The sequence below is a fragment of the Carettochelys insculpta genome, chromosome 1 (assembly GCF_033958435.1).
Source record: "Carettochelys insculpta isolate YL-2023 chromosome 1, ASM3395843v1, whole genome shotgun sequence".
NCBI lineage: Eukaryota > Metazoa > Chordata > Testudines > Carettochelyidae > Carettochelys > Carettochelys insculpta.
This window is the reverse complement of record NC_134137.1, coordinates 275,351,840-275,375,838: the sequence shown is the minus strand read 5'-3', so window position 1 is coordinate 275,375,838 and position 23,999 is coordinate 275,351,840. Positions and strand designations below refer to the sequence as shown.

The 23,999-nt window shown below is 40.5% G+C and overlaps 1 protein-coding gene across 2 annotated transcripts in view; it reads right to left on the bottom strand.

Annotated features, from left to right (window-relative positions):
* Positions 1 to 23,999, bottom strand: part of POLR3B (RNA polymerase III subunit B) — a 150,038-nt gene that overhangs the window by 112,513 nt on the left and 13,526 nt on the right. For both annotated transcript variants that reach the window (XM_075008026.1, XM_075008035.1), the window contains exons 3-11: positions 23,422 to 23,478; positions 23,275 to 23,339; positions 22,721 to 22,796; positions 19,384 to 19,484; positions 17,548 to 17,639; positions 13,948 to 14,065; positions 11,755 to 11,863; positions 3,007 to 3,129; positions 1,339 to 1,455 (exon numbers count right to left, since the gene is read on the bottom strand). In XM_075008026.1, coding sequence (XP_074864127.1) covers positions 1,339 to 1,455; positions 3,007 to 3,129; positions 11,755 to 11,863; positions 13,948 to 14,065; positions 17,548 to 17,639; positions 19,384 to 19,484; positions 22,721 to 22,796; positions 23,275 to 23,339; positions 23,422 to 23,478 — 858 coding nt within the window. The remainder of the gene's footprint in view (positions 1 to 1,338; positions 1,456 to 3,006; positions 3,130 to 11,754; positions 11,864 to 13,947; positions 14,066 to 17,547; positions 17,640 to 19,383; positions 19,485 to 22,720; positions 22,797 to 23,274; positions 23,340 to 23,421; positions 23,479 to 23,999) is intronic.

Sequence of the window (23,999 nt, the reverse complement as noted above, 5' to 3'; positions counted from 1 at the left end):
TTAGTGCTAATTATGGTGACAGAAAGTCTTCCCCTATGAAGCTCTCCGTTATGAGGAGGCTACACAGCCACTTTTCTGTCAAGAAACCTGGAGTGTGGGAACATGGTGACTAAGGTCTTGAAATACAGACCTCTTTCCATCTGCGCATCTGGGTAATTATACCACTGTAATGGAAGTGGCACTTGAAATGGCATCTAGGGCTGCAGCTTAGTGCAGCAGGATCTCCACGTGGAAAAAAAGACAATGGTACGGAGATCATAGAAAAAGTCATTAAAACAAACCAACCCATCAGTTCAACAGTGGGCTTTTCTAGCAGTTCTGTTCAAACAGACCTCTATAGATTTATTTGGGTTTATTTTTGCAATATCTTTATTATGTCTCATATGAAACAGGAAAGTCCAGTCCCAACACTCTCTGGTCTATTCCATTCAAAGTGGCTCTCCAGAGACAATGTGGAGGACATCATCATAATATATCCAAGCACCCCTTCTCCAAAACCTACTTCTGCCATGACACCTACTAGGTATTCACCAGTATGTAATGGGCAATTAGGACAAGTTGATATTTACCTAATTACAAAACTAATTTAAAAACATAACATTGTGTATAAAAATTGTCATTTTATAGTCTTGCTCCTCCTACTCCTATGTTGCTCATCTACTTAGATTGTAAAATCTCTGGAGACAAGAACTGTCTCAACCTCTGTTTGCCCAGCTGCTAACACAGAGTCTTAATCCTAACTGGGACTTTGCAGAGCTTGTCTAATAGAATTATGCATATTTTTAGAAAAACTTGAAAATTGCATTCTTGGTGAAAACTTCTCCCAATCTCCAGACACAATTTCCCATCTTCACTTTTCATCATGCCACCTGTGTACTGGTTTGCAAACAGTAAAAATAAATATTTTTCTAAAAAGAATCATTGTTTAAATAGCGTGATATTAGATCTGTCATACAAGCAGGGTCCGTGGCCATTCATGTTAGAGTCATGCATAGAAGTCTTTCTCCTACAGTGTTTTGCAAGTTTCAGAGGGGATGCCATTAGGTGATTATGTGGTAAACAGAAGAGTTCTACTTAGTGAGCTCCGAAGCGTTTTAGTCCCCTGGGTACTTCATTGTTACTTTAAGGTTTTACTAGTCCACTACAAGATTCATTTAGAACTCAGCCAAGTCCTACAATAATTTCAGCAGGCTCTCTCCTAAATGGGGAAGTGCAACATGTCACTTATACACTTCCATTGTATTAGAAGTCTCAGTCTCTAACAGGATTCCTATTAGTGAAGAACTTGCTTCACCCCCAAAAGTAACACTTATTCAAGTTAAGACAGACACTACATACAGGAACATGGGTCAGGATAGTTGACGCTAGCAGCTCTCGTGCTTCATCCATCTTCGTTTTCTTAGGGCCTCCCCACATCCTCTGTCTTCGTACCTTATTTCCTATATACTTCAATGCCTGTGAAGCGAGTACCACATGTATGTTTAGTATCGAGAATGTCATCAAGACATGCACACATCACAATCATTGCAGTTTAGTTTTGTCAACGCCATAGCTACAAAGTCAAGCCACTGACATGAAAAACACCAGACATTTTTAAATAATGCCCATGAGTCGTGAGCATCACCCAAGATCAACTTAATGTGCATAACAGACAAATAAATAACATACTCTATATTTCAATATTATACATAGGTAACATCCGTGGATGAACAGGGAATGGTGAAAGGGTATAAATGATATAATGTATGGAAAATAAACCATGACTGGCATATGGAGCCCTGTTCCTCATGTCCCAAAGACATTCATTCCTTTGAATCACTTTTCATCTCCAACTCCTTCGTCAGTTTCATTCAGATTAACATGCAATTACTAAGTAGCCAAAGAAAACTACAAAGAAGATTTATTTCCTTTCCTGTAGTAAGCACATGTATTTATGTACACGACACTTAATATGGTAGCAGAAAAGAACCTCCTAATCCATTCATGGATTTTATTCTCATGGTACCTCTATTCGAAGGGATCTATCACCCCCATTTTTACAGAACTCGGGCACAGGGTAGATTTACTCAAGATTATATAAAGAAACTGAACCTACATCTCAAACCCCAGAACAGTTCCCGGTCCAGCCACCTTCTTCCCCAGACATAATTGCTTCTTTATTTGATTTACCTTCACTCCATTTGACATTCTTGCATGGAATGTTTTCTTCATAGGCTACGTCTACACTAGTAGTAGTAGTAGTAGTAGTATGTCTACACTAGACGGTTTTGTTGACAAAGCTGGCGTTCTCTTGACAAAACCCAGGGAGCCTCCACACTAAAAATATGTTCTGTCTATAGAACTCGGGACTTCTGTCAACAACCTTCTGCCTATCCCCCACAAGGCAGAACATCTTTCTCAACAGAATCTGTTGACAAAAAAGTCATGTGAATGCCCCGGAGAGCCCTCTGTCGACAGATAGAGATTCCGGATCACCAGGCAGCCCTGCCTGCTTCGCTTTGCTTCTGGTTGGCCGTTCTGTTGAGAGCATAGCTGGGCAGTCCAGCTGCTGTCAGCAGAGGGGATTGACAGAATGATTAGCTTTCACATGTGGCCGCAATTGATCAACAGAAGTTTTGTTGGCAGATTGCTGTAGTATAGGCATAGCCATCGAGTATTGTTTGCTCAGGTCTCCATGTTTCCTGTTGCTCCTGCAGCTTCCCTTGTATAGTTTTATTATTACACAGCCCTACTTAAAAGCACTTCTATGTCAGTCCCAACTGTGACAAATGCAAAAAGATGGAAAATAGAAAACAAGAGCTGCAATCTAAAAAAACCTCATGATAAATTATGGAAAGGTTTTATCATTCTTATAACGCAATAGCAGACATGAAACAAAGCTGCAAAAACTTAAGTAAACAAAAACAATGACATGAAACTACTGTGTCAACAACCCCCCTAGCAATAGCAAAACAAATATCCATCATCTTTAGATTTTGCAGCCCATGGCCAGATGAAAAGACACACCTGCATCTGTGTAAAAATCTGAGCTTTTTGGCATTCTTCCAAACTGGGAGCAAATGCAGCCATCACGTGCTCTTCTGTACCAATCATCTGCACAATCTCTTGGTCACTTTCAACACCCATAGCCTAGGAAAAGAAGAAGGAAAAAAAAAAAAAAAAGACAGAAATGGTGCTGGCTTTATGTTAACTCACTGACATTTGCTTATGCTAATTTGGTATTGTTTGTCAGTATTACTTCTAAGCAAAAGCTACTTCTCTCAGAAACTGTGCCATCTGGCACTGGCAGCCAATACTCAAGCTATGGAAGAACCTGAAATGGAAATCTTGATAAGCAGGATGAAAACAAATGCTCTAGAATATCTTTCATTTGTGTGTGAGCTATTCCCTATTTTCAGCAGTATACATTTAATATAAATTTCACAATAAAAATAAAAACTGGCTAACGATAACCTTACAAATGATCAAAGGAAGCCTATTCAAGAGCTACAGTAAATAAGAGAAAGGTGAAGTTAAAACGGTCATGCATAGTCTCCCTACTCCAAACAGTTCTGCAAGCTTAATGTTACTGCACATTCTATTTGAGTAACTTTTCCAATGTACCATCGTTGCAACTATTTGTATTTAGAAGATGACTTTACTGCAGAATGCCACTTGAAAGCAATTCTGTTTTGTCACTGTTCTTCAGATACCTTGTTATACTTTATTAGGCTTTTTCAACAGTATAAACTAAGAAAGTGCTTAACAGGTTTAGCAAAAAGTCTCATTTACAAATAAGTGTTTCAAGGTGGCGGCCAGCAGTGCAGGCCTTTGTGAATTCCAGATGGTGCTAAAGCTTTTCTCGTCACACATTTGTCTGGAATTCTGCCATTCAAGGAACAGGGAGTAATCTCACTCAAGCGCTGTTGGCAGAGCACTAGTATGCTTTTCAGAAGTTGGGAGCAAAGTTAGATTTTGCATTCATATTCTTCCCTAAGTTGTGCACAACAAAGACCAATGTAAGCAAGAAACTAGATACTCCTCATCTATTATAACAATCTACAAGTACAGCTATCCAGGACTTTGTAGATTAAGATCTTATTTTATCTTTTTTTTTTTAAAAAACATTTCATCATACTTCTGTACATCATCAATAAAAGCTTCCATATAAAGATATGAGAATGTGTCCTTGACTATTTATGTATTTTGCAATTTAAATGGTTGCAGGTTGCTTGAGAGAGAGATTTAAAATGCGATTAAAATTGTTCAAACACTTGCAAAGCAAGGTGGACAGAATGACTTAATGAAAAAAGCGAACTGTGAATTTCCTGCTAACTGGGCACACAAAATGGAGATTGACTGACGCTAGAAGAGTTTCATTAAATCAGTATCAAAATGTCATGACTTGTTACTTCAAATCACACATGGTGTTGCACAGTATAGTGGCTTATATGTACAGCTAAATCCAATATCTATGAAATACTAATAGAACATGCAAATTAAATGTGTGTGTGTGTGTTTTTATCTGGTGTGTTTAACAGCTTGATTATTCAAGTCTGCATTTATGCTCTCTTTTCAGTGATTTAGGCCCTGATGCTGCATCTGCCCAGACACAATGCACACAGAATCAGGGTGTTTAGCTTATAACACAGCTGGGATCCAGAACCCCCAAGACATCATATCACTATTATTCATATTATAATAAACACTCAGAACATGCTGGGTATTGTGGAGACATTAGAAAGCCTACAGGAAAGAAACAGAAAAGCAAAGTGTTCAGGGAATAGATTTGCATATGTCTTGTCAGGTTTTTTTGGTGAAGTGCCGCAGAAGGTTATATTATGGGACAGAGGTCGAGGAAAGGATAGTTTAACACGGATGGAGAAGTAAGGAGGAGGAAGGAAAGGAAGGCAGGTTGTTGAGGAGAGCGCCAGCCACGGACAGTGAAGTTGGAGCCAATAAGACATGGAGGTTAGTAGAAATCTGGATTGATGCAAACACCCAGAGGGTGAAGACCGTCCAGAGTCCACGACGTAGAATGCAGTCTGTCAACCCAACCAACGTCCAGGACTGTGGAAGTTGTTACTGCCTAGAGAAGCACGTGGGTAAAAGTGTGCTGCTGCTGCTTCTGGAGGCTGTATCCAGGCCTAGAAAGCCCAGCACTTCCTGCCCCTGCCCAAATTTTAATGACAATGACTATCACTTGCCATGGCAGGTCCCTAGAATGCAGTTCAGTAATCGGTTATGTTAAATCAGAGAATGCAGACTGGCAGGTGACTGGATTAAAAGACATTAGACAAAGTTAGAGGTTGACCTCATCACAGATTGAATAAGTTTGTGGCTTTTCACAGTTCAGAAATGACTGCTGAGATGTGGGAATCCGTAAATCCAGCAGGCCCACAGTGAGGGAAATATCATTATCGTTTTCTTTAACATTTCATACTACTAGCTTCCAATTATTGCAAAATTAAACCACTTCCTAATGACAACTGGAAACACTGCTCAATTCTTTCTTTGCAGATTCCAGAGTGTGCTCTTCATAGGCTTCAATACAGGCAGCACTTAGAAAGATTTCAGTGCAAAAGATGCTTTACTAAATAATCTGGGTCCTAAAAATCTGCCTTTCAAATTCCTTTAAACTCCCCACACTAAGGGCGCATCTACACTAGAGAGTTTTGTAGAAAAAGAACAGGGCTTTGTAGACAAAACTTGCAGAGCATCTACACACAAAATGCACTTTGTCGACAGAAACTGTTGACCAAAAAGCTATGTAGACACACCAAGAGTGCTTTTGTTGACAGAGCGGATTAAAAGATTGATCCGCTTTTATGTGTCAACAGATCCTGTCGACAAAAGTTTTGTCAGAACATCTCTTGCAACAGTAACTTCTGTTAGACAGACGCTTCTAGGGCAGATGTATTTTAATAGTTTTGGTATAGTGAATGATCTTCCATTATGTCCACTCCCAAATAATTCACCCAGATCTACATCTGACAACAGAACAAGAAAATAATAGGGTTTAGAGAGGCACTATATACATACAGACACACACCCTTCTTGCCACCAATAAGTAACCAGCATAGCACTGAAATTTACGAGCTAAAAATAAGTTTTTGGGTTGAAATCTGAACCAAGGAAATTTCTTATAAAGGTGGTTTTTATTCATATAGAGCTTAGTTTTAGATTGTTCAGGTGGAGCTGGGAATGAGGTCTGTAAGTTAAGGCTGCCCAACTGTTTCCATTAGAAAGCACTCAAGTTACTTATAAATGAAAACATTTACTGTTCAGACTAACTCTTTCCACACCAGGGTTGCATCTACACTAGCCCCTTCACGTAATGAACGAGTTAGGAAGATGTTAATAAGATGCTACCATGAATATGCAGCACCTCATTAGCATAATGGCAGCCACACACAATTTGAAAGCGCCGCTTCCGAATTGTGCGCCACCCACGTAGCTGGGGGCCTTGCAAAAGGACAAGCCCCCCTCCAGACTTTGAAAGCCCCTTCTTCCTAAAACCAAAAAAGAGGGCTTTCGAAGTGCAACGGGTCCTTTTGCAAGGCCTCGCATCTGCATGGGTGGCGCATGATTTGAAAGTGCTGCTTTTAAATCATGAGTGGCCATTATGCTAATGAGGTTCTGCATATTCACGGCAGCACCTCATTAGCATCTTCACAACTTGCTCCTTCCCATACTAATGTAGACATAGCCTCAGGCGGAAATTGTATGGATTATCTTTATGACAGTGTCAGCAAAAATACCACAGCCATTTCCAGAATGAGTTAGTCAAGAGTACCTATTTTCATTCATGTTAAAATAGGTTTTCAACTTTTTTTTTTTTTTTAAGTGATCTACTGCCTCCATGACTCAACATTTGGTGATATGAAAGGAGAAATGGGGAAGAAAATAATATCTTGCTGTTGCTGTCAAAATCCAATCAACTAAACTTTGATCAAATTATCCACCTAGGAAAATTAACATCTATACACGCTGAGTACAGCTTGCTGCTAAAAATCTACAAATTGTCCTGATTCCTAGGAAGCTGACCAAATGGCTCCATATGGTATGCTGGCAATGCAGCAGGAACAAAAAAAAACACACAACACATTTTGGCCTAAAAATCTGGATGTTACCAGCCTCAGTTCTGCTGAGTTCTAGTCTCAGCAGGAACATGCATGTTAGCTCCATGTCTCTTATTTCAAATAGATTTATAATAATTTATTTCTATAAACATTAAACTGCTGTGAAGCATTAACATTATGGTTTTCCAAATGGGGAAACTGAACTGAGGCAAAGTAGTTCAATGACTTGTCCAAATTGCACCAGGAGCAGAGCATAAAATACAGGATGCCTGACTACAAGTCAAACATTTTAACCACAAAATACTACTCTGTTTTGAGGAAAGACAGCGTAAGTAAATGTGTATTACATAGCATCTATAACAACATACCCCTATACAAACAATGACACTTTCATGGCACACTAAACTTCTTGCTGAAAAGGATCTTGCTGAAAAGTAATTGCAAGACTGTAGGGCATACTTTCAGGGCGTTAAATCAAATAATCCAACTATGGAAACAAACAAAAAAGTTAACAGGCATTTTCTAGTAGGCTATTTTACTCTAGTTGCTCAAGAGTTTTTCTAAGATTATAACCCGAGAAACTGGCACTTTGAAAACGAGGAAATCTTTGCAGACTTAAAACTATTAATGTTACTCTTCTCCACAAGTAGTACATGTTTTGTATAATTTGGTAGATGAACTTTACGGACTAGAAAATTGATTTAGTCACTTGAGCCAACAACAACAATGTATATCTTGGTTAGCCAGGAACAGCTGCAAAGAAAAATAGCTTTTTGTATTTCAAATCAAACTAAGTATTTTATTTTCTTAACTCCCATCTATACACTTAAAACACATATAAACCAGAATATGGCTCGCATCATTTTACAAAGTAACATATAAAATACTGTTAAGAAAACAGCACAGCCATTATGCACTCAACAGATCTCACACATTTTGGGTCATCATAAACTGTTTTCAGCAAGTGAAAGGAAAAGAGCTGATACCCGAGCTAAGACTCCTTCTTAATAAAGACTCTAATGGGATCCCTAATTTCAACCTGTATCACCACCAAATGTGGAGAGGAGGACCATAATTTAATATTTCACAGAAAAGATATTGCAAAGGTATGGAAAGCTACCACTCAGTAGGAAAAATGAAGTGGCAATATTGAAGATTAAATATACACAGATATTTGTTTATTTAGAGACATAGTAGAATGCTATGCCAGCTTATATAATATATTGCCAAATGCACTGCAGTGATTAGTTGTGATCACCTGTCCTACTGCAACACACTGGTGTAACAAACGTTCACTTAAGATTTACAAGAAGAATAGGCCGGTAAGGAAATCAATGATACTTTATGAGAATGTTGCCACAATATAACGAATGTATAACCACACTGTAGAAAGTTTCTATACCTAGCAGCACAGTGTAGTTGAAAGCCTCTGTGTAGATGGATATCTAGATATACAGATGAGTGACAAGGAACTGTGACCATTAAACTCTGTAAAAAATGAAATTCTTACTCCTTGAGCAGTCAAATCAAGACCTGCATAGCCACAGTAACATTAATCTGATTTTCTGGAACAAAAGGAATTGCGAGTCCATTGCTTCTTGCACTTCTACAGTACACATCTACCCACAAATCATTTCTGAATCCCCTTTAATTAAACACTTGCTGCTAAAACAGACAATATCCTCAAGCTATTTGAAGAGATCTGCAGAATCAAAAACAAGAGAAACAAGTCTTAAGTATCCCAAAATTTGATCTAAATATTATTCATCCCTTTGCCATTTGCAGAAGCAAAACCCACTCTCCCCCACTTACATATTACCAAAAATTCCAAAGTTGCCAACTGTCCCATAGCCACCTTTGAGGGGACGGTTCTGATGTTATGAGCAGGTGCTGCCCTCTTCTGGTAATTTATTTTTGATTTATGTAGTAAGTGAGTATCATAAATGTACCATTTATATTTTCACTGATTAGCAGCAGTGTCCAATAGAAACTCAAAGATAGCAACTTGTGTGGTTGTCATCTTTCCATATTTGCCACATTTGCCCCGACCCTCACTCAAAATAAATGCCTTGTCCCTCTCCCAGAGCCAGGCACCTACAGCCCAGGGGTCTGCAACCTTTCTGAGACAGAGCGCTGAAATTTGACCTTTTCACCTCTAGGTACGGTCCGAGTGCTGCTGATACTTTAAAAAGTCACTAATAGTCCTATTTGTAACAGCTTCATTAATAAATGAAGCTGGGCAAAGCACTCCCCAGCGAACCCCAGGCCTTGGGCAGCTGGGCAACATGGTCCCCCTCATGGCCTACATCCCCATTCCTTGACTTCTGCACTCTTCAAACCCCTGCCTTGGCCTCCCCATCCCTCTGCCCTGTATCCCTCATTACCAGCAGGGGCCCCGCAGCAGGGGCTTGGGCTCCAGCCCCAGCCCCACGCTCTGGGGGGCTCTGAAGCTGGGGCTTGGGATCCAGCCCTGGCCCCAAGCTCCAGGGGAGGCCTGTGGCAGGGGCACAGGCTCAGGCTCAAGCCCCAACATTGTGCTCCAGGAGCCTCATTTGCCACAATGCAGCCTCCTATTTGCCACATGTGGGGAGTGGAGATCGTATTGGACACCACAGGATTAGAGTAAGAATTTCACGGGCATGTCTGTGGACTTTACAGTTTCCTGTTCAGGGTGGGGCTCTTCAGTTCAATCCTGTTCATAATTTTGAAGTAATCACGTAAATTAAGATGTTGGTGAGCTTTGGAAGTCTCTGAAAAGTCAGTTAGACTCTGGGCAAGCAAAACAAAACATTAATACAGAACTGATTTACAGAGAAAGAAGAACATAGGAATAAAACGCCAGAAAAAAAAACTCTTAAAAACGTTAACCCTAAACATTAGCGGCCTTAATCTACCAAGGTACAGAAGACCTCCTGAAAAATCTCAATTGCTTTCAGCTCCTTTTGCTAGCTGCGGGAGTGGAAGAGACCCAGCATTTTGCACCTTCAGGACACTACAGCCTGATCTGAAAAGGTGCTGAGCACCCACAGTTACCCTGATTTCAATTGGAGTTTGGATGCTCAGCACTTCTGAAAAGTCAAGGCCTTATTGCTTTATTAGGGTAAAGATTCCAAAAGGGCCCAGACTGAAAGGAACTGGAAAGCCTACAACCTTCTCAAGTCTCAGGAAAGGAGGACAACACCAGAGGCACAAAGAACTCAAAGAAAAATAGGAAGGCAGCATTAAAGGGTTTTTAATTCAACAGAAATGCTGAGATTGGACTGGGAGGGAGGGAAGATGAGTAGAAAAACAAACACGTGTGGCTTTGGGGGAAAATGATGTTGCAGGGTTTTTCAGTCTGCTACTAGACTGCCTTGGGGCAAGAAGGTGTTGGGGAGATTTTTACAAGCCCTGGAGCAGTGGTGAAGTTGCTGTGAAGGCTTTAACTCTGACACAGGCCTCTACTTCAAGAGAGTCAGGAAATTATCAGTGCAAAAAGTGTTCTCACTATTCCCAATGACCTCTTTCCAGAACTAGCTTATTTGCTTCTGCTACTCCCACCACTCCTCAGGCTGTCCCAGTCAAAGGGGTGGGGCCTTTCAGCTAATCCTCTGTTTGGGCTCCTTGCTCCTCTTTCTCCTCCTCACCTCAAGGCTGAACTAACTCTTTTGGGTATCCAGAACTATGAGATTTTATGGGGCCCCCTAGGCCCTGGGATGGAGCAAAAAACAAGGGGTTCAGTGTGCAGGAGGGGGCTGCAGTTGAGGCAGGAGGTTGGGCGTGGGTGGGGGATGAAGGCTCTGGAGACCATGTGGGATTCAGGATGGGGCTCCAGGATGGAGCCAAGAGGTTCTGGAGTGCAGGAGCAGGCTCAGGGCAAGAGACTGAGGTGGAGGTGCACGGTCTGGGTCTGAGTGGGAGTTAGGGTGCAGAAAGGGATGCAGGGTCTGGCAAGAGCTAAGGCAGAGGGTTGGGATGAAGGGCATTTAACCTGCAGCAGCTCCCATTTGGAGGCGAGGAACAGGCATAGCACTGCACCCCCCACCTACACACCCCCCCCATCCCCACAGCAAATCCCACCGGCCATGATTTCCAGTCAATGGGAGATGTGGGGGCAGGGCCACCAGGATAGGGCTGTGCAGGGACAGAGCTTCCTGGTGCCCCCCATGACGTGGCTTCAGCTGCAGGGGCAGGAATAGCAGTGCATGAAGCTGCCTTCTCCCCATGGCCAGTAAGGTTGGCCCAGAACATGTTTTAGCAGTTGCAGTCCAGGACCCTGAGCCAAGGCTGCAGTTCCTAAAACCTCTTTCTTAATTCAGCCTTGCTCCAACCCATACACTGAAAAGATTGCCAGTTCTTCAGCCATTCCTTCACCCCTGGCTTTCCCCCTTCACTCCTGTGAAAAACATAGTGGTTCCAACCTCTTAGATCCCAATTCCCTTTCTCAAAAAGAACTAGCAGCATGGATGATGCTCTGCCCTGTCATCTGCTGTTACAAAAGGTTTTGGTCTTTGCAGGAAGAATTAAAAGGTTGAACATTTTTTCCTTGTAATCTCCATAATTTACTACCCTTTCACAAATAATATGCCGCAAACCCAGTTTTTGTTAAAGTATTAGTGCACAGAGTTCTTTTACAGAACACATTAAATCATGACTGCTATTACAGATCTTTGCTCTTGAACCAACATTTTTTTTTAAAGACAGGTAAAAGTACCTTAAATATAATAGCGATGGGAATATCTTCTGATAGAGTGTTATGCTTCAGGTAAAATCTTCCCTGTTTCACAACCATATTTGTTCTACTTTTCTTCTCATGAGTGGAACTGAAGTTAAAAATCAGAAATGAAAGATTATTACATTTAATACCTATCTTGCATTGATAATTCCTGTGCCTAACCATTTTAAAGTGCTTTATAAAGAAGATGTCACCTCACTCAGATCAATATATTCCACTGCCCTTTAAACAACAGCAGCAACAGATGCATAGACCAGAAATAACTGAAGGTTACTCTTGATGGGGAACATCAGTATGTAAATTTAGCAGGGCAAGGATTAATTGAATATTGGAATACATATGTGGGTAATAAACAGATACACTTGAATCAATTAGCTCTTTCTACACCTCCTGTTGTAGTCTTTTTGGTATCATATGTGTTGCTTGTGTAAGGGTACACTAGTAGGAATACATAATTGTCAGGAGCATCTACTAATAAGGCAAATAAGTGGGGAGGCTCATAGCACAGCAAGACGGGTTTTAAGATATTTTAACTAAAAAAGCGTAACACAAAAAGATTAAACAAAACAAAGCTGGTTGACTAAGAGTGAGAGGTTCAACCCATGAAACTATGTCTGCAGTTTTCAACTGTGCAGTACAAAAAACCACACCAAAAATATGCCCCCCACACTCAAAAAGAAAAATCAAAAACAAAAACCACAGCTATGGATTTTGGGTCCATACTGAGCTGACGTACCCAAAGATTAAGCTCCTCGCCCCTCCTGCTGCCCACTCAACAGATTAACTTCTTCCCTGAATTGAATTTGTGTAAACAAATCTAATTTGCATGACATCCATTTTCCCTCCCCCACTATGGAGATGCAGCCATTGGGTAGCCCTAGATCCACAGTCTTGTATAGGGCAGACTGCTTCATTATTAGTTAGGTGGTTCAAATCTGCTTCAATTTGCGTAACTGAATACTGCTACAGTCTGATGACCATTGAGCGGTCCAAGTGAAACGACCAGCATCAAAAAGGCAGGGAGCCACAACAAAAAACATTGCAGTAGACCCCTGACTTACATGGGGGTTGCGTTCTCACAAACCCCACACTTTAAATTTCCCATGCAACTCAGGGAGCCAGGAAACGGACAAGAACACCAGCTCTGGAGGGGAGCGGGGAGAATGCAAAGCTGGGAAACTGACCTGGGCAGTTGCCCTTGTCAGTTTGCCCACTCCTGTCAGTGGTGGCAGCTGACAGCCCAACTCTCAGCTGCTGCCACTGACAGGAGCAGCTGCTGCCACTGACAGGAGTGGGCAAACCTTTCCTGTCAGTAGTGGCAGTCCAGCCAGCTGTTGCCCTGACAGAAGCTGGGAAACTAAGCAGAGCAGCAGCACTGATCAGTTTCCCTGCCACTCAGTCATGTTAACCAGAGATACATGCAATTTGAATGCGTCTATATTGGGGGTCTACTGTATTACCCCAGCTGGTTGCTGGCAACATCAGCAGGGAGGTCTGAGCAGATATGGGAACATAGCTACCCTCCAAGTCTTAGAAGTGGTAAGCGGTCATGTGGAAGCGTACTGGAGAGGTGAAGGGCTGAAAACGTCACTATGCCTGCTGTACTTGACATAAGACTGAACATAGGATTCAGGCTTCATGTTGATGCAGATTCTGATAACTCTCATGAGCACCAAAATTATACTTCCAGAGCTCGAATAAGCCTCCTACACAGCCACATATAGATGACAGGTCAGTGTGTTTATATCTCAAGGTCTTAAGCAGAAGGCTTCCAGTGTTTATTAGAAACCAAAGATAGATCTTCCACTAAAGTCACCCGGAATTTGTTACTGATAAATGCACAAGACTGGATCAAATACCGTCACCTACAGGTGGCACATTTTCTGCATTTTTGCAGGAAAAAATTGCTCTATAAAACAAAAACTGGAAGTCTCTTCACTAATTTAGGGACAAATCTGGAGTCTTTAAGCAAGACACTCATTGACTTTGGTGAGAACTTTGGGCAAGTGGACTTCAGGACTGGGCTTTAAGCTGTTGGAAATAGGTTAGCAAGAGAGTGGTGCTAAGTAAGTTTTCAATATTATTTTGCACTAAACTAAAATAAATGAAAATTAATGCTAAAACAATGACATAAAACAATATACTTAAATTACTACCGTGCATTTGCTGTACCTGGTAACAGAAGCTCCAACTGTCCCTTTTCTATCAGCTTCCACAATGATCCTATTTTTCGATAACTGCTCCTGAATAAGGATGACTTTCTCTACACCTTTAACAATGAAGTAACCACCTTCCAAACAGAGAAGAAAAATGGGTTTGAACCTCATCGTCCACGGCTGCTATTCTCCTCTTACAAGATACCATCAAAATAGTTACAACGTATAAGCACAGAAGTAAACTAAACATTAAATTACATGAATAGGGGTAAAGAGAGAATAAAACACCAGCTCCACAAAATACTGATAGATATTTCTAATCCAATGGGAACCTCCTATAACTACGGAGAGGGGAAGAGAGAGATTAGAACATGTAGGAATCTTATTATGCTGATCTGTTTGGCATCATAAGATCTTGTTGGGAAGTACTTATCTGCAAACACACGTGTGCTAAAGAGAACCCTAGGGCAGAGAGAAGATGATATTTATCAAAAGGGTATTGTTGAACTTTGGCAAGCAATTTTTGGTTTAACTTGCAGTACCAGGACAGAATCTGATTAAGATATCATGATTAAAAGGACTATGAGACGTGCTCAGCAATTTATAGCATAGGGCCCCAAATTAAGGAGCTCTGCTTTCCACAGTGACTTTCTCCAGCAAAACATGAATTTTATATCAACTTTCTTTTTTTTTTTTTAAACTTATTTCAATTCTATTGTACTACTGAAGCAATGAAGAATCTGTATTTCTTGTTATTGTATTCTCATCAGGAATCTGATTCAGGACAGTCTTCAACCTGTGTAGCATTTCACACCATGGTATTTTGTAGTCATAATAAAAGTATGTAGGTAGTCTGTTGTGTCAGACAATGATGTCTTGAGCTTGCACAGGCTCATCAGTTGTGGACTCGCGTGCGGCTGAGGACTCCAAGCTTTGAGCGGCATGGGCGTTCACAGTGCGGGCAAGGGAATAGTCCTGGCTCTGTTGGTGCAGCTGCTGCTGTTGCTTTTTCCCTCTCACGAGCATCAATGAGGTGTACACGTCACTGCTCTTCAAAGTTGTCATACGCGTGCCGTACGAGAGCACGCCAGCCTGTTCAGTCTTTTGCATGCTGCTCTAGCTGATCTGGTTTTAAACCAGCATGAGCAGTTTTGGCCCTCACGCAGACTTTATATCTCTTGTGAGGCCTCCCTTGATTCCTTTTGCCCTGGCAGAGTTCACTGTAAAGGAGTTGCCTAGGGATTCTTGACTCCTCCATTTGTATGACGTGCCCTGTCCAGTGAAGCTGGGCTTTCAGAATCATGGCTTTGATGCTCATGGGTCCTGCTCTGTCCAGGACATCCAGGTTCATAACTCTGTCCTGCCATCAAATGCGCAGTATTGACCCCAGGCTGCATGTGTGGAATCACTCCAGCAGTTGTATATGTTTTCTGTACAAGGTCCAGGTTTCACAGCCATACAGGAGACTGGTCAGGACTACAGGCTTGTACATTTTCAGTTTAGTGGACTGTCGGATATTGCGCTGATTCAACACTCGTACTCTCAGATGTCCTAGCGCCCAGCTGGCCTGGCAGATTCTCGCATTGATTTCTTTGTCAAGGGAGGCATCATTGGCTATCACACTGCCAAGGTACTTGAACTCCTCTTCTGTTTTTAACTCTGTTCCTTCAGTAAAGATTGAAGCAGGGAGAACAGCAGATCCTGGAGAATGCTGAAACAGTACCTCGGTCTTTCCTAGGATGATGGTCAAACCAAAAAGGCGAGTGGCATCAGCAAACTTGTTGACCATGAGCTGGAGATCAGATTCCTTGTGTGCCATAAGTGCACAGTCATCAGCAAAAAGGGAATCTGATTCAGGACAGTCCTCAACTTGTATAGCATTTCACACCAAGGTATCTTGTAGTCATAACAAAAGACCACAGTGATAAAATGGAACAGGGGAAGGGCTTTATGAAAGCAGTTTGATAAATGATAGAAAAGCAAGGGGGAGGGGAGAAAGGAAGTAGTCAACACATTGATGAAAAACTAAAACCAAAAGAAATTAACAATAAGTTATGAAAATCTTGACAGCTATAACAAGCAGATATATGAATGCTAGGTAGGGATAATACCTTGTATGTTCCCAGCACTCTGGATTATACATACACCTATCTGTTGTTTCCTTATGGACCATTAATTTTTCTTAACTTGTACAAAAAACAGCTTATTGACCTCAGTAACTTTAATTTAAAATCCCTACTTATTTAAGAGTAACACAAGAGAGATGCTGTACTGTAGCATGCTCCCTTAAGCTAAAGTACACCTGACCAGTAGTGCAACATTTTATAGGTGGAGGAAAATCTCCCCCTCACTCTGAGAAGCCATCTGAGAAGCTAATTTTAAGTATTAGATTTGTCTCTAGCCTATGTACACTTATTTCCAAATGTTATTCACATATGCACATAGTTTAAGAAGTTTATTTTAATGGAGTGGGCCATTCTGTTAATGACTTAAGAGTTTGCATCTTATCGAAGAAGAATTTTCACACTGCTTTAGAAAGAGAAGCTGCTGAACTCTCTTTCATATTCAAATTCGCCACATTAACACGTAGTTTGAACCAGGATGCAAATTTTCTGGGACATTTTAGGGGCTCTTTGGCATACTTCGCTAAATCTAATTCTTGATTCCTGCCCCCCGCCCCTATGCTCTCAAGCATTTTTTTCCTGATTTGTCAACTTTGATTACTGTTTTTGGTTCTCTATGCCTTAAATATTGAGTCTGTTCTGGTATGGCTATGGTCTGAAGAAGTGGGTCTGTCCCACTAAAGCTCACCTAATAAATTATTTTGTTAGTCTTTAAAGTGCTATTTGACAGTTTAAGAAACTACTCAGCTATTTTGTATATCTTCCCTGAGCTGTGAATTCCACAGGCTAACCATACAATGCGAACAAGTATCTCCTGGCCTTTGAAAATTGCTTCTGTACATCCAACTCATGGGATAAATGTGCCCACACCAACACAGAACATATCTGAGGAAGCCATATATTAGGAGATACAGCTAGCCCTCTGGGAATACCAGTATTAGTCTGTAGTTTCACAAACAACAAAACAGTCCTTAAGCACCTTAAAGATTAAGTAATCCTTACCTTTTGTTAGCTGCAAAATTTCAAAAAACACTTTCAGTTTTAAATACTTTCATCTTTGGTCTTGCTCTACAGAATTAGGTGCTTGTACTGCTTCAGAACATATTGTACATTTTTAAATATGTACTTTTATCCTCTCAATTTATTGATCTTGGGAATGCTGAATCTTGACTCTCCCCTCACAAAATCAGCACTCATCTTAATCCTCTGAAAATGTTGAGATTTTAATTGCAGAAGATCTGTCTGAGCATACTATTTTCCATATTCTCATTACTTTGTCTCATCTATTATATGTATCAGTAAAATTACCATAATGGACAGTTACCGAAAATATGCAAATATTTAGAGAAGCAAATACGCCTTATATAAAAAATTGTCCATTATGATAATTAGCATTTCACTGATTTTAGGAAAATAACTAAATATATTCAAACATCACATGTGTTGGAAGAGAGATAATTTTTCTAAAAATCTTTTAGAGTAAAAAACAGTACCTGGATCTAAAGGGCACTCATTAAGTTTGGCAAACTCTGCTGGAGTTTTTCCAGTAAGAACACAATTGGAGCTGCGCAACATTATAGGCATTCTGTAAGAAAACCACAGTTATCCTTGTACTATATGTTTAAGAATAATGACAACATGAGAAGTCATGTACCTTACAACAGTTCATGATGACAAAACTGGAGAAAATGTCCTGATCATTTAAGACCCAGAAGACTTGGAATAATAGAGATCAGAATCAACATAACAAAAGAAAGGAAACAGAGTTAAAGTTCCTTTCCTTTAACTCAACCCCATTTTGTGTCATCAAATATTCTGACAAAATGTATTAACACCCTAAATGCTGTAATATGTAATCAAAGCAAAATATCAGAGATCCCAGGGAACTGTCCTTGAACTGTTTCATTTTTGCCCACATATATCTTGAATTTTTGATGGTGGTTAATAAGCTATGCTAGAGTTCTCATAGTAAGCATATTTCTCACTGTGCTTCTGTGGTAACTGAGGCCTGGTCTACACAAGGGAACAAACTCAATCCCAGATACATAATTCCAACTATGCTATTAGCGTAGCTAGAATCAACATATCAGGATCAACTTTGTTCTCTAGTATAGAAAAGACAAGTCCCCTTGGTTCCCTAGTGAAGATTGGGGATCTTTGGCTCTTCACAGACAACAAAAATCAAACTGCAGAGGATCAATCATGGCCCATCGAAAAACGGGTAAGCCTAGACTTACCCTAAGTCTGCAAGTGATGTCAATGTGTACACCTTTTTCTTTTTGTAAAATGCTTTCTCAGATTCTCAAGATGCTTTACCAAACCTTACATTTTTCATTGAAAAGGGTCTATAAGAAGTGAGGGTACTTTATTTCAAAAGAAAGGGAAACTGCATTTTGGACGTGGTAAAAAGTAATTTAGTCACATATTGTATTTGCTTAAACAGTCATGTGCCATCTCCCTACAGATGAGTAATTCATCATTATAGTGAATTTCACTCCTTTGTAGGCCCATGATCCATATAAGTCCTCCAAAAAAAAAAACAAAAAAACTTCTAGGGGACTAAAGCAATGCTTAGGTTTCATCCTGGTCCTCTGTAGTGAGACGGATTTCTTTCTAATGGGTTTAAGAGCTCTATGAGGCAGCAATGCAATAAATACCCATTTCATCAAACAGGACTCCTGAAAAATAAAGTTTTTCAGCTTTGTGGACTTCTTAGCCCAATTGTCCTAGTTGTGTGTAAATTTCTGTGTTTAATAAAGAAGAATCACTATACAGCTATCTTAACTGCTTCAGTTTTGTCTTCTTGGGACAGTGTGTAAGTTCACTCACTCGAACAAATAACTTCATATGCTCGTCATTATCCTAGATCACAACCATGAGCCTAATCACTTGGTTACTAATCTCAGGAATCATAACCACTTGTGAACTTATATGTGGGTGTGCAAATATTATGCAAACAAGGGCTGTGTCTACACTTGTGTTCCTCTTTCCTGTTTGAGGCTTTAGTAGTCATCTCTTTTACATATTTGCCTCTCTAAACAGGCAAAAAAAACCCAAACAAATTCTGAGGAAGAGATGAAAATTAAAAGCTTCCAAAAGCTCTGGGGAAAAAAAAATAAAAAAACAAACAGAAAAAATTTGCAAAGCAACCAACAGAAGCATATCTTCTAAGGCTATTCACCAAGCTCCACCTGTAAGCTTATTTTTAACTTTAAGGTAGAAAATGAACTTTCCCTTGTTTTTTTTTTACATAGTGATTAAGTTTCACACCAATGGAAATTATGGCATTTACAAAGACTGATACTGCTAACTTGATAATTGTATCTTACCTGCCAATGGGTAAAGCATTGCGAATAATCCTCTGGCTACCTCTAGTGTATTCAATATCCACTGTAATTGGAGCAGAGTAGGTCATGTCTCTCAAGCGACACTTAAAGAAAGGTAAAAATTTTTCACCTTACTTCAGAGTGGAGTTTCTCAAGATCTGCTGAGGACCCACTTTTGCCTGCCCTCCCACCAAGAGCTATGAAAGACAAAAGCCAAAAACCAAAAGCTAGGTGGAGTCTTTTCCCTGTCTTGAATTCCTTGGATTTTTTTTTTTTTGGGGGTGGGGGGGGGTGGAGGAAGAGAGGAGGGAAAAAAATGTTCCAAGGCTTCAATAGTAGCCAAGGTAAGTGCCTCTTCAGATGAAAACACTGGGGCTACATAAAGCAGTTTAAATTTTAAAGCAATGAAACCTTCCTCAAAACACAGATAGCACCATCTGCAAAAACTGAGATCAAGATTTCAAGACTCCTCACTTCCACCATTGTTCAGATCTGGTGTTTCGCCTCATATCTCCCACACAACAACAAAAAAAAGTCTCCTAAAGCAGCCATGTGTAAGATTAAAAGAGGACATTTAGATAGCTTTTTAATAGAATAATGGATGATCACATAGTGTTCCCTTACGAAAGAGGAAATTATAAAAGGTTGACATCTTAAATTGTCACTCTCTCTCTCTCTCAATGCCCTAAGGCCACGTCTACCCTTGGCCAATATTTTGAAAGGGCCATGCTAATGGCCGAATCAGAGAATACTAATAAGGCACTGAAATGACTATTCAGTGCCTCATTAGCATGCTGCCGGCCACGGCACTTCGAAAGCGCTGCATTTTGAGTGCATGCGGCTCATCTACAGAGATCCTTTTAGAAAGGACCCTGCAAACATCAAAATCCCCTTATTCCTATCAGCTGATACGAATAAGGGGATTTTGATGTTTGCAGGGTCCTTTCAAAAAGGATCCCCATGTAGACAAACCACGCATGAGCAAAACGCAGCACTTTTGAAGTGCCGCGGCTGGCAGCATGCTAATGAGGCGCTGAATATTTATTTCAGCACCTCATTAGTATTCTCTGATTTGGTCATTTGCGTGGCTATTTCGAAGTTTTCCCCTAGTGTAGACATAGCCTAAATTCCAACATCCAAGTTCCTCAGATGTCAGTAGCAGCATCACAAAAAGTGCCAGGGAATAAAACAGTCCAAGGCTTGGTCATTCTGCACACTCTCAATCTCACCAGTCTTCTCCCCACAATCTCATGCCAGCACTCTAATGTCAGAATAGTCATGCATAAAAAAAAAATTTATATATACACACATTTGCGACATTAATACAAGATTCATTTGTATTAACAAAAGACTTCAAGACTACATAGCGTATGTTATTTGTGATCTCACCCCTCAAGCATGTTATCTTAAGCATGTCAGTCTCAGGATTTTGACGCACTCATGGAAAATTTTGTACAGCTATGAACATACAATTGACAGTGTTCAAGTTAAATGTGCGTTTATTATGTCAGATAGTTTGCCCTATGGGTTGAGGACATGTCTATATGCAAGATGACCCCAAAAAGTTCCTGCATATTGGATATGTCTTTCTTCCCTGCTCAGGGTAAATAGCTTCTCCAGTCACAAACATGCATTTATATCCAGAGCCATTAAGCTTGCTGGAAACCTGGTGGCAGCTCCCCAACTATTTTCCACCTGCTAAACTGCATTAAGAACATCATATTAAACAATTCCCTAATACTACTTCTGGGTGTGAGCAATTGGAGGAATTACACAGGGGCCAAAAACCCCATGCAAATGGCCATTTCGAAGTTTACTAATGAAGCGCTGAAATACATATTCAGCGCCTCATTAGCATGCAGGCAGCCACGGCACTTCGAAATTGACGCGGCTCGTCCAGACGGGGCTCCTTTTCGAAAGGACCCTGGCTACTTCGAAGTGCCACGGCTGCCCGCATGCTAATGAAGCGCTGAATATGTATTTCAGCACTTCATTAGTAAACTTTGAAATGGCTATTTGCATGGCCATTTCAAAGTTTTTGGCTAGTGTAGACGTAGCCAGGAACAGTATGTGGTCATGAACTGAGAGGGAGGTTGTGATCCAAGAGATAGGGCATGTCTACACTTGTACAAAACTTCAAAATGGCTATGCAAATGGCCAAATCAAAGATTACTAATGAGGTGCTGAAATGCACATTCAGCGCCTCATTAGCATGCCGCTGGCCACGGCTCTTCGAAATTGCCACGTTTTGCTCCCGCGTGGCTCATCCAGATGCGGGTCTTTTTCAAAAGGACCCCGCCAACTTCGAAATCCCCTTATTCCTATGAACTGATAGGAATAAGGGAATTTCAAAGTTGGCGGGGTCCTTTTCAAAAGGACCCCCACTTGGATGAGCCGCATGGGAGCAAAACGCAGCAATTTCAAAGAGCCATGGCTGGCGGTATGCTAATGAGGCGCCAAATATGCATTTCAGTGCCTCAGTAGTAATCTTCGATTTGGCCATCTGCATAGCCATTTTGAAGTTTTGTACAAGTGTAGACACAGCCATAATGGCTTAAAAAGTCATTTGGATCATGAAAGAGCTTAAGAACACTTAACTATATTTTATCCCTTTTAGAAAATAAAATGATCACAAACCCCTATGAAGAGCAGAGAAGTGGAACAGAAGCCAGACTGGTACCTAAAATCTAAAGTCTCCATGTAGGCTCTTAAATAAGTAGTCTGATTTTCAAAAATGCTGAGGACGTAGCAACTCTCCAAGACATGCTCAAAATCTAGGAAATCACATGTGTGATTGGTCTTTTGGGGTTAAAGCACCGGATTGGAACCTAGAAACACTAGGTTATGGGTTCTAGTCTAGGCTTTGTCTGACACATCCAACATAACACAGGGAAAAACTACCATAGTGCATAGTGCACAAGAGACAGAATTAATATCACACAGACAACTTTAATTCTGGCACTACTCGACTGATGAATGGTTGATTTTGCTACCTTAATGTTATGTAAAAGGTATTTTTCTATAAAATATGAATATATATTAGCACATTCTATATTCATTTGGGTTTATCAGGAGGGCCTGCTGCTTGGAACCAGAAGAGGAGATTTTAAGAGTTTGGACAATTAGTTACTTATTTCACAAGCATTGGGGTGATGGTCTTACCATTCAAATCTTAACTAATGCTGCCTGCTTTCCCCAAACTAGATATATATACCTAGCCATTATGAGAATCTTTCCTCACAGCAAAGAGACACTGGGTAGGAAAAGCTACACACAACATCTACCCACCCACTCCCACAAGTAAACAAGAAATAAAATGCACACTTGGCTTCACTATTACCTCATGAGGAGACACAGGTCTGGTGACATTAAAGCTTTCCTCAACATCCGGAATTCCCACATAGATATTGAGGTATCTGTAATACAAACATTACCACTCTCAACCACTAAGACATTTGTGTGGTGGAATTGAAAGAAGCAGAGTCCATTTTTTCAAATTCAATTCATTTTGATAATCTAAAAATAATAAATAGAAACTGTCTTCCTAGCGCATGCTACAGCACTTAAGTTATGTGGGATCTGAAATTTTGAAATAAGTCTTGGAATCCAGGTACGAAAATAAAAAGCAAAAGCTATATTGGTCCCTCAGGTATGCAAATTCACTAAACTACTGAAAAACCATTACTATAAAATATTTCTGTTGCAAGGTTTACAATTTTGGTTCATGTGGTCACTCAAAGCTCTACAGTGATCTCTTATTTTGAGTAAGGTGAGGGAAACCACATACAGCAATTTCACACTAACTACACATACATTTTATAATCAATTAGAAACAGTTACGCAAGATGCTACTCATACTACCACCACCAATACAGAAATCAACCTTATGCTTACTTCAAATACCACATTGGGTCAGCATCACTTGTGACTTTTTCATTGGCTTTCATTATTTTCTTTATCTGCAAAAAAGAAAGTATAAACAATTGAGTCACATGAATTTTGTAAATTTAGGCCTATTCTCTTTCCACAAAGGAAGCATACCTCCACATTGATGAAATAGTTGAATGAATCTATATGCTGCTTCACAAGTCCTTTCACCTAAAGCAAAACATATATCGCAGAATTAGCCTCAGTAAAATTAGTCACAAAAGCAATGCAGAAATTAATATGTAGTTTTTTAGTTTTACTTACAAATGGCTTCTGGATCAACTAAGTTTCTTTTGCTGAAAAGGTTCTGAAAACCTACAGGATGAGCAGACTGATTCTACACTAGATGTCTCCAGGTTTAGACCAGCATAATTCCACCAACTTCAACAGAGCCTCAACTGAAATGTACTCATTTTGTAGCACAAACTGCACATATTAGCTGTGTCTACACGTGCACGCTACTTCGAAGTAGCGGCACTAACTTCGAAATAGCGCCCATCACGGCTACACGCGTCGGGCGCTATTTCGAAGTTAACTTCGACGTTAGGCGGCGAGACGTCGAAGTCGCTAACCCCATGAGGAGATAGGAATAGCGCCCTACTTCGACGTTCAACGTCGAAGTAGGGACAGTGTAGACGATCCGCGTCCCACAATGTCAAAATTGCCAGGTCCTCCATGGCGGCCATCAGCTG